Here is an 11382-nt window from a genome sequence, read left to right as displayed (position 1 = left end):
TGGCCGTGACAGTAACCTTTGGCAACACCACCGTTTCTCCTCCTGATTGGCTCTTTTCGGTCACAACGTCTCATTCTCTGAGACTAAAGCTACTAATGTTACCATAGCAACTACCAGCAGTGGGCAGTCTCCACGCTGCCCCCTGTCAATGTCCAGTATACCAGGATGTTGATGAGATATGCGTTTTGGGCGTGTACTTGTTGCATGGTGATCACTTTTTGGCTCAATACATCACTTAATAACCAAAACATAGCGGTGCAAATTTGGCCGTTTATTTAGTCCCACGTCTGAGAGCGAGTTAGTTCCACTAACTAGTTCCTTTTTGAAGTCAAATGTGGCCCAAACACGACTCCACACAACTTCTTTTGTCGCCCCCATGATCTCGGTCTCGACAAGCAAGCCAAATGAGCTCTGCCTCTGGCCAACTAGTTAACTAATCGCTCGACTGTTTTTCAGATAAAGAGGACCACTTTTCTCCACCTGCTTTTAATAAACAGGTAAACAGTTTAACTGGATACACTAAAGCGTTGCGTTCCTCACACAGGGCTGACATGAATGAATGAATGGTTTTGGATGGCACAGCTAACTGCCGTTGGAAGAGTTGAGACGAGGACTCTCTCTTTTTTCATCCCGGTGCCATTTCTACACGTCCATATTAGTTACTCTTGTAGATGTCAGGCAAAACGGATGTATCTGGTCACTGTTGTTAAAGCAAGGGTGACATTTTCTTTGTCTTTTGTTTTCATCTGAGGGACATTGAACACTGGTGCCGGCAGACCTGCAGTCTCTCCTCAAGCTTTGGGGCGGTTTCACAGGAACTCAGTTTAAAATCAAGCGGTGCGTTTGCAAATACTCAAAAAAAAAAAAAAAAAAAAATGAAGAAACTTCTTTCTACCGAACCGTTTCACATTCAGGGCAATTCATAAGTATGCTTTCTTTATAACATGCTGATCATTAGAAGCGAACGCCGTACTGTAGTCCTTGAGGAAATAGACGGAAACGAGTTATTTTAGTTACGAGTTATTTTTAACTGAATTGACTCCAGATCATTTCTGGACAGGGGAGTCGGAGCAAATCAGCACAATCAATCAGTTTATAATTGAGCTAAGTAATTGTTACGAGCGCTCATATATTCCCCAAGTTTCTTATCAAAGTTTTTTGCCATTTTGTCCACGTTTCTGTCTCTCTTTTTGGGACAATTATTTGGTTTTTCGTAACTTTTTTCTGTTTTTGTCGCTTTTTTCAACTATTTTTTCTTAGTTTTTTTCACCTTTTTCAAGTTTTTGGGACAAATCTTTTCAATGCTTTTGTCGCCTTTTTGTTTTTTTCCGACATCTTTGGAACTTTTCCTGAAATTTGTTTCCTTTTGACATTTTTGTTGCATGCATTCAACATCCCAGCTCCCAACAGTGTCAGCAAGGCAGAAACACAGACTTACCAGGGCCAAACTAACTTAATATGAACAGTTAATCTGACTTTAAGAGGCAGTGTTTCCACAAAATAACCCAAATTGGGAGGAAGTGACAGTCAGGGTGGGGATACTATCTCTGCACGTGATAAGACTATTGGAACAACACAGCAAGCCTGAAGGAAGTTTAAGCCATCTTGTTGTTTCTTTACTGTAGCACAAGTACAATATTTGCGCCAATATTGCTTCCTTTGGCTGCTGCTGCTTTTAAGGCAACTGCTATTCAGAAACAGCCATTTTTCTTCTAAGTTCCTCATGAAGCTTCAACAGTCAGGGACGTTGAGTACTGCAAAGCCCAGCAGCCCTTCAGTAAGCACTACCTCAAACTCCCAGGGATATCTTTTGGGGGTAGAAAGTGTGGCAAATAAACCAAAATCGGAACCGTGTTCCTCCAGGAGAAAGGGGATTCAAATTCCTTTGAAAAGTCTTTGAACTGGGGGATTATTTCTTGGAGTAAACTCCTATTCCCCCCCCCCCCCCCCCCCCCCCCCCCCCCCCCCCCCCCATTGGTTAGAGATGACTGACGCAAAATAAGGCTTAAAAGTTTCCACATTTTAACCATTATGCATTATCTTATATGAAACTTTTTCCATTACTGTACAAGACTGAACAGCAGACAGCTTCTTATTAAAAATGCTGACAAGCATGAACATAAGAAGGAAAACGTTTTACCAGTATTACCCTCTTTGTGTCCAAAAAGTGTAATACTTACCAGTATTTCAGCCGCCAAGTGGACTTTGAAAGCCTGCCAAAGTGGGCGGGAGAGCTGCAAACGAATCGGCCACAGCAGCCACAGCAAAAAGGTGCCAGTGTTTGGTTGGAGGCCCCATCCCAGTACTGTAGGTAGATGGGGGGACATCGTCAGTGTTAAACAGCTTGACTTTAAACTGCGCTTGAGAAACCGACCCAAACCGACAAATACCATTCAGGGATTCAGTACTATGCTTTTCTAAGTTCTAGCAAGTTTTATGCAACCAGTGCCGCAATTTACCCTACACTGCTGTAGGATCAGCTGCAGGAGTGACTTTCAATATACAAACACACACAAATAACTTGTAGCATTTTTCTTTTTATTTTCTTTTTTATTTGTGACCTTGCATATTGATATGTTGTGTATTTATTTTTTAATTTACAGGCATGAGGTTTTGGGGATCAGAGCTCAGGTGCAACTCGGAAAAATGTAAAGAGTTGGCACGATGTATGGTCGTCGTCGTTGTTGTTGTTGGGGGTGGGTGTTCAGTTGTAATTCAGGAACTACTTTCACTAATTCAAAAAGAAAAAGATATAAACTGTAACGTGCTTCTTTCTATTCAGTCTATGGACAAACTACCGAGAATGAATGTTCTTCAGACTCCCGGATTCCAGTATTGTGTGTACTTTGGTGGATTGAGTCCGGCCCTGTGTAACTTTAGAGGGCTTTGGGTTCGGCTGGTTTCATGTGATTGTGCCCTGTCGACATAGAAACTAGTAAAACCGACGCACTCGGAGAGCCATTCATACACCTCTTGGATGTATGGGGACCTGCTGGAGATGGATACGAGGATCTGCTCTAAGGGGATTTACATTCAGTCCAACCAGAAAACAGTCCTTTTCAATATTTGGTTGTTAATTGTATAGCTCCCAAATAGGATTTGAACTGAAAGAGTCCTGCTGTACCAACATCTGTTCTGGCCTTTTCGTTGCTTTGGCCCATCCTTAAATATTGCCTACATTTTCAGCCTTCTACATAAGCTTCTAAATCTTTGAATTGGCTTTTTTATCCAGAATAACTTTCATGCTGTTTTCTTTGTCTGAACCTGCAGCTGCCATTTTTGTCAAATCAGATCAGACCTCTTACCTTACCATCAGGTCTTGACTTTCTTGGCAAACCTATCCTGACTCAACTATGGTCTAAAACATGGTCCAAACATTTTAATTTAAAGGTGTACGAATGGGTATTCTCAGCGTGCAGGCTTTACGTTTTTCTATCCCGACTTCCTCGAGCCCAGCACCTCACTTTGCTGTGCAGATAAACTACCAGTGAAACATTTGTGTCTTGTTGCCCCTACTATTTTAAGCAGTCTAGGATCTGTACAGACATGAGAACATAAATACCTGTATCAACTATATACTCTGAGCTGAAACTTTATAAGTGCGTGTTGAACTTCAGTGTTTTCTCTACATTTATAATTTTCTTGTGTTTTGACTCCACGGCGGGGCTTGGCCCTGGCTGCATAAAAAGATTGTCCTTCACTTTGCTAAAAATAACTTTAAGTTGAGCTTTGTGTAAGCTAAAAGCTAGAGGCTCATTGGAGTACTTTGTAAGGCATCCATGAAAGCACTTAAGGGTTCCTTGGCAGAAAGAAAACACAAACTTTCAGCCCAGGGCGTTCCCCAAGGAACCTTCTCGGATCTGCTGACAGTTGCAATTTGTAGAATCCCCAAAAAGCTCTTAAAGACCAGTTGCAATACTACATATGTGCAAATGCAATCAACCACTACAGGTATTTCATTCCAGCATCTCAATCTCCTCCTTTTTCTCACTGTTGGTAAGGATTTTAGAGGAAACATTGAACTCCAATGACCTTGACGCCAAGACTGTCTTGGCAGCAGGATAAGTCTGGTTGCCAGGCCTGGAATTTCTACAAACTAAACCCAAAACACTAAAAGCGTTTTTGACCCCACATTTCTCAAGGCTCTCGAGTTGCAGCGCTGATCCAGGATCTGCCAACGCAGCCTCTAATGGTCATGATGCTCACGGGTTTCTTTCAAGGCAGGAAGACACTGAACTTTAGTGGATTGTGTAAAAAAAAAAAAAAGAAAATGTCTTGTTTCTTTGCTCCTGATACATGTGACTGTATGTTTTATATTACTAACAATAAGATGTGAAAATAGGACAAGAAACTGATGTGGGGAATTTTAAACTGGACAATGCATCCCACGAGGTGTGTGATGTTGGGCAAGAGTGAGTTAAAGACAATAGACTAGAAGTATTATAGCAGAAAAAACCTTTCAGAAACCCTGGATACATTATCACAGAGGACCGTAATTGATCCCTGATCAGCGCTGGGACTCTCCGCCGTAGTTTTTAATCAGCTGAAGTGATCCACGTGATGTAAATAAATGTGTTTTTAGATTGTGAATTATGATCTCTTTTTTTTCCACTGATGAAATAACACTTATCTGTTTATTTGACAACTGCAAGTAGAAGTTAGAAGCCCTTTATTTGCAATTTGTCATTCCCATTCATTGTTAAGTTCTTATTTGAAACTTTGTTGCTCACATACCTCATGTTGAATTACTGTAGGAAGACACATTTTCACAATTTATTCATGTCTAGCAGACCTGCTGTGTCTTGACTATAAAAGACTATGTAAGGACTTGTAATGCCTTTAGCAGTAGGGGAACTTGCTTCACAAAAAAGATTTTATGAACAAAACATCTCGAGACCGGTCTTGGTCTCTCAAGATTTTTTGAAGGTCTCGGACTTGACTGCGTTTTTTACTCTGTCTTGTCTCTTGTCGGATGCTAGGGAGGTCACAGGACATGTATTTTCAAAAGCAACCAAAACATTGGAAAAATTGTCCAAAAGAATTTGAAAAAAAGAACCAAAGACTTCAGAAAAAAAGGGCCACAAAAACATCGAAAAATTGTCAAAAAAAAATCTTGAGAGAGGAGACAAAAACGTTAAAATATTGTCCAAAAAAGGAATCTTATATTTTTTATATTTTTTCTCTAGTTGACTTTCTGTCGACCGTGCAACCTTCTTGTTTTTATGGGTCAAAATCAACTTTTTTCGGTTGCTTTTCCTGGCGTTTTTGTCACTTTTTGGGATGTTTTTGTTGTTTTTTCCTATGCTATTTTTGACGTGTTCGCTGTTTATTTCCGAAATTTTTGTAGCTTTTTTGTTTGTTTTTTAACATTTTTTTCGCTTGTTTTAACGTTCTTTTACCAATTTTTCCCCCAAATTGCTATAAAATTGAATAAAACGCCAAAATTCAATGAAAGTAGTGAACTGATTATTCTATTTTTTAAGAGCGTTGGATGGATCCACTCACATTATTTTGGACAATTTGCTAATTCCGCTAGGAGGACTCGGTATTTTATGTCAAGACACTTCAGAAAACTAATATTAGTGTATATACAGTAATATTAAGCCTGGTAGGTCTGGTCTTGGCGATGATGTGGTCTTCGTTTAGGGGGTCTCGACTACACACTGCAAATCAAAGGGGGCCAATGGGGTACTAAGTATTCAGGACAGCTAGAATATTTAAACACATTTTACAGGTTAACAATAAATAAATGTTAAAATGAGTTCATATAACATTTGTTTAGATTTGACAGGATGGTATTCTGTAGTGAACTGGTTTTAGTGCAGGTCTTTTCATTCATTAAGGGGAATATACAACTTCTTTAATCAGGACCGAAATATGAGACTACGGTGCACAAAAAACAACAAAAGAATGATTCTGAATTTAATGAGAAACAGCGGTGTTGCAGAGTGTGAAGAAAGATGTTTTCATCCTTCAGCGGGACCTTGAACCAGATCATAAAAATCTACCAGGAGGGACATGTGTCCTTCAGGGAAGTATTAGAGCATTACATTATTGCTACTGACCAAGGGCGTAGGTTTGGTTTTAACATCCCCCAGACAGTTTTGAGTGCCCTTTTTATGAAACAGTTTGTGGTATAAGTTCTTATATTATCATTTTCCATTGGTATTCTGTATATTCAAAAAATCATAGAAAGAAAGAAAAGAGAGACCGGTGCTGTGAGGTTAAGGACAACTACCACTTTCTTCAACCTGGACCCTATATTTCCCATTTTTATATGTCAAATTGACTGATGAACAGTCTTTGACATTAGTACAGTACATAGACCGTTCATATTAATACATTACATATTATAATTATCAAAATATACAGTCTATGGCCCAGTACTAAGCAAGACAGCTGCAGTAAGAGAAACAAGCGCTAAGCCACGCCCGTAAACCGCCACAGGCCAATCGTGGCTTAGCAACCGTAACTAGGCAAGGGAGGTCTGGCAAGCTTTCGAGCGTGGGAAACACGCCGAAGCGTTGTGCGTAGTTACGTGATACCCGGTATCCTCAAAGTTTGGACGGGGAGGTGTCATGGTTTTCCCTTCCCGACACCTAGCAAAAACCCAAGGGGAGAAATACCGGGCGTGGATGAAGCAATGTGGGAGGCCCCATTCACAACTAGCTAGCTAAATATCAGCTGCATTAACAAAAACACCTAGCTAGCTAGCCAGCTAGCTACGTCTGCTCCGAGGTAAGTACACGCTAATGTTAGCTAATGGCGGGTTTAGTTCGTTTATATTTGAACATGAAATAAGTTCATTAAAAATTAATTCATGCCCTTGTCATGTCAAATCGGGACTATTGCAACTCCCTTCTCACCGGTATCTCTTCTAAATTGACTAGCTACAGACTCCAGCTTATTCAGAACTCTGCTGGTCAAATCCTCACTGGTACCAGAGCACCTGAACGCACCACACCCATCCTTATCACTCTATCCTGGCCCTGTGTACACTAACCGATGGAATTTAAGACCCTCTTCACCTAAAGCACTCCATATTCTTGCACTCAGTTACATCTCTGGGCTCCGACCAGGCTGTGTCCCTGCACTGTCCCTTCTCTCTCCCCCGACTGGCCTCCTGGTCTCCCCCACATCCCACCTCTCCACCATGGGGGCCAGGGCCTTCAGCTGCTCGGAATGCCCCCCCACATTCAAAATGCAGTTGATTTAATGTTAAAATCCCACCTTTTTAAAAAGGAAAGGTTTTCATCTTTAAATCCTAATAGTAACTTTCGACAAACTTTTTTTCCTGCTCTTCTGACATTCCTTGCATTTTTCAGATGTCTATTTTGTAAAATGTATTACTATGAAACTTCTTTCTAACTACCCAAAATAACATGGTTGATTCCATACAACACTCTTTGGGGTGTCTTATTCAATTTTATAGCATTTGAAAAAGTTTTGAAGAATTTTGAAATAGTATTGAGAAAAAGTTGACATATATTTTAGTTTAAATAATTCATAATTTCTGCTTTACTAACTCAAACATTAGGTATAATTTCCTATAAGTTAAGTTAATTGACCATAAATTCCAAAAATAACTGTCAAACTAAAGATAATAAGCTAGTGTTACGTCGTGTTGAAAATGTCAAAAAAGTGACAAATATGGGGAAAAAAGCATAAAAAAGACAAAAACGTAAGAAAAAGATAATAACATTGATAAAATGCGTCAACAAAATTGTTGATTTTCAATTTTGATGGGAAGACAACACGAGGGATAATGTTTGGGACCGGGTGGTGGAATGTTGTCAGACACTTGGAATTTTAATCTGTAGAACAGGTAAGTAGGATATAATGCATAGCCTCTAAATATTGAGGAAGGACATATCCTCTGCATAAAAGAGCTAATTTATTGTTGCATGCTTTTGAATGAAGATAGCATCAGCTGGACTAAAGGTGCACAAGCCAGGGCGTGTTTCACTCGGAAAAACGTCCCTGAAAAGGTTTCTAGTCCCACCGCTAAGTTTGTAATAGACCTGTTGACTGCAGATCCAGTGGATACAAAAAGCCTACACACCCCTGTTAAAAGGCCACGTTTTTGTGATGTAATAAATGAGATAAAGATAAATCATGTCAGAACTTTTTCCACTTTTAATGTGACCTATAACGTGAACAATTCAGTTGAAAAACACACTGAAATCTTTGAGGCTGGAAAATAAAATCCTTACAAAAACCTGGTTGCATAAGTGTGCACACCCTCTTATAACTGGGTATGTGGCTGTGGTCATAATGAACCAATCACATGCAAACTGTGTGTTGAATAGAAGTCATTACACTCCGGCCGTCATTTAAAGGGACTCTGATTAATCACAAATAAAGTGCAGCAGTTCCAGGAGGATTTTCCTGACATTTGCTTAGTTGCATCTCAGAGCGAAAGCCATGGTCCGCAGAGAGCTTCCAAACCATCAGAGGGATCTCACTGTTGAACGATATCAGTTTTCTTCAGCTGGAAGCGGGGCCTTAGTCAGGGTGGAGGGAATTATGAACAGTTCCAAATACTAGGCATTTAGACAGTTTTCTAGAAAGTTAGAAAGCTGAAGATGTAGAAGAAGTTCACCTTTCAGCAGGACAACGGCCCAAAGCACACATCCAAATCCACAAAAGCATGGCTTCACCAAAAGAAGATGAAGGTTTTGGACTGGCCCAGCCAGAGCCCAGACCTGAACCCAGCTGAGCGCGTTTGGGTTGATCTTAAGAGGGCGGTGCATAGGAGATGTCCTCGCAATATGACACATTTGGAGGCCTTCTGCAAAGAAGAGTGGGCAAATATTACCACGTCAAGAGTGCTGTAATAAAATCAAAAAAACACTCCAACCAGGTTATTGGACGTTTTTTATTTTATTTTCCCCCCCTCAAAGATTTCAGTTTGTTTTTCAATTGAATTGTTCACGTTACAGGTGAAAAAAGGCCTGAAATGATTTATCTTTCTCATTTTTTAACATCACAACAACCTGCCATTTTAACATGGGTGTGTGGACTTTTTATATCCACTGAATGTACAGGATGCGCATTGTTTTGTCTAGAAAATTCACTGCATTACGCTTCATGTGTCATTATCGCGACACAGATAGATGGAAATTAAATTTCGCTGCTCAACAGCGCTTTTCACACTTTTTTTTCTTCTAGTTTTGAGGCAGAAATCCAAACTCTATTTGTATTTGTACTTCCTGTCCAGGCTGCAGAAGTCCACCTCTAGATGGCAGCATTCAGCAGATGCAATGCTGACAACAAGCCTGATTCCAGTTTCCAAACTCCTCAATGTTTTTCAAGGTGAAATTCAAGTGTTTAGTTCCTTTTTTTGTTGATGGATGGAACTTTGAAACCAGGTTTACGTAAGTCTCGGGAGACGTAAAGAAGCGGAAGTCCGACTCTAGAGGTGTGACAATTGATACGGAGCTCTGCTTTATCTGAATTATTTGATTGGTTGATCCATTACAACTTTCTTCACCAGAATCTACATTACACCGCAGAGATTACATAAATATATTGGGCCTTTCAGCGTTTTCTTAGCCAAATACCTCTTAATTGAAAGAGAGAAGTTGCATGTTAGACTGGGACTACACTAACATGTAGGGGGACCTTAGCCTTTATACATAGCTTTGTAGTACATAGAATACTAAGCTGATGAAATTTTCATGATTTTATAAATCTATTTGTTAATGTTAAACATATATCTGGCACAGTTAATCGGCTTAGGATTCAAACTCAACTTCACTAAGGTCCTGGTAGAGCTCCAGAGCAGTGGTGTAGTCTAGTGAATGTATTGTAGTACCATATAGTTATATATATATTTTTCCCTGGCTCAGAATGGGCCTTTGGGGGGCCAATAATAGGCTACTTATATTTGTCTTACATAGGTGAATGGAAAATACTGCCGTTATTGTAGGTGTAGGATTTGGGCCCGGCCGCTACGCACATCTAAAGTGAAAGTTGTGTCACAAAACTATGTTGTTGCGTATCATTGCACATTTTTAAGTGGGATTTTAAATATGGAAATCTTGGAGACTTCTTAGTGGGTATACTGCGTATCACGTAGACTAACCACCACTGGCGTAGAGGCCCAGGGTTCAAGCCTGACCTGCAGCAGTTTCCTGCATGTCTTTCCCCTCTCTCTCCCCTTTAATATCTAAGATGTTCCAGTGATTAAAGATCATTGATTGTGATTATTGAAATAATACACCACTGGTCATCAGGACAAGCTGTATTGTCTCTTTACGTTGCCTCTTTATTTTTCTCCTTTTGAGAATATACATAGAACATATTAAGCTTAATCAGACAGCAGGCTGTTATTATAAGAATGAGTGGAAATAGACATGTCTTAGAAGGAATAGAAGAAGAAAAGTATCGCAAGGGTACACAAAAGTAGTCCTCTAAAAAAATGTCACAGTGACAATTCCGGGCTTCCGTAGAAATGTTATAATTTAATGCTAAAAGATAGTCATTTCATCTCACTCATCAAAAAAACATCTTTTCCAGAGACGTGTTTTGAAAACACATTGGCTGTTCTGAGTGGATAAAAAAAATAATCTTAAAACATTAAATATATTTTCACAACAGGTGTTGATTCATGTCATTTTCATTTGGTCAGAGATTTCAGCTCTAGTTAAGTAGAAGAGGGGTTTTTGTGTTATATTCTTACACGTTTACCAAACTTTGAGGTATATAACTTTACCTTTTCTCTAACAGTGCAGGAGATTTTTCTTGCAGAGCTGGATCAGAAAACAGAAAACCAACGTCTACAAAAAGTCCAGTAGGATGCCCAGAGTCCTAGCTGAACGCTGACATGGCCCACTGCTTGATGTCAGTGGGGCATTGTGGGTATTTCTGCAGGGCCTCCATGATCTGGCTGTGGTCCACCATGAGTCTCATCAGCTGGTACTCCCTCTGGATTCTGGCCGCGGAGCTGTCGAGGGGCCGGATCAGCTCCAGCTGCTGCAGGTGCTCGAAGGCCTGAGGGACGGGCGAGGGAGGGTTGGAGTCAGTAAAAGGAATCAAAGTCAAGTCTTTAAAAGTGCTATTTAAAAAAAAATTAAAAATATGACTTCTCTTTCTTCCTAACAGGGCTAGAGAGCCTCTGAAAACATCTCTGCCTCTATCTCTGCTACAAGAGAGTTCTAAGACACCAGACATGCACTGAACTGGCCGGGAGAATCGCCAAATTGCTTCTTTTTTTCCCATGTGTGAACGCCCCGTTATACAGACCTTCATGATGACAGGCGGCTCAAAGTTGTACATGGAGTTTGACTTCCTCTGCAGGAACTTCTTAAACTCTAAAAAACAAAAGGTGCAGAAAAATCAATCACTCAGACCAGTTCGAAAAAGTTGAATTACATTCCG

General features: G+C 40.1%; 1 protein-coding gene and 1 long non-coding RNA gene across 3 annotated transcripts in view; one reads left to right on the top strand and one right to left on the bottom strand.

Annotated features, from left to right (window-relative positions):
- The first annotated feature begins 3720 nt into the window (after positions 1–3720).
- On the top strand, positions 3721–6682 carry LOC117939554. Its single transcript, XR_004655605.1, has 3 exons — positions 3721–3731; positions 4583–4585; positions 6419–6682. It is a non-coding gene; the product is annotated as an uncharacterized LOC117939554 (long non-coding RNA).
- A 4104-nt stretch (positions 6683–10786) lies between these two features.
- Positions 10787–11382, bottom strand: part of orc4 (origin recognition complex, subunit 4) — a 26478-nt gene continuing 25882 nt past the window's right edge. For both annotated transcript variants that reach the window (XM_034864915.1, XM_034864914.1), the window contains 2 exons: positions 11248–11315; positions 10787–10995 (listed from right to left, as the gene is read on the bottom strand). In XM_034864915.1, the coding sequence (XP_034720806.1) occupies positions 10813–10995; positions 11248–11315 (251 nt within the window). In that variant the 3' untranslated portion in view covers positions 10787–10812. The remainder of the gene's footprint in view (positions 10996–11247; positions 11316–11382) is intronic.

Source organism: Etheostoma cragini, chromosome 24 (assembly GCF_013103735.1).
Source record: "Etheostoma cragini isolate CJK2018 chromosome 24, CSU_Ecrag_1.0, whole genome shotgun sequence".
NCBI classification, from domain to species: Eukaryota; Metazoa; Chordata; class Actinopteri; order Perciformes; family Percidae; genus Etheostoma; species Etheostoma cragini.
The sequence above is the reverse complement of the archived record's forward strand: the minus strand, read 5'-3'. Positions and strand labels throughout refer to the sequence as shown.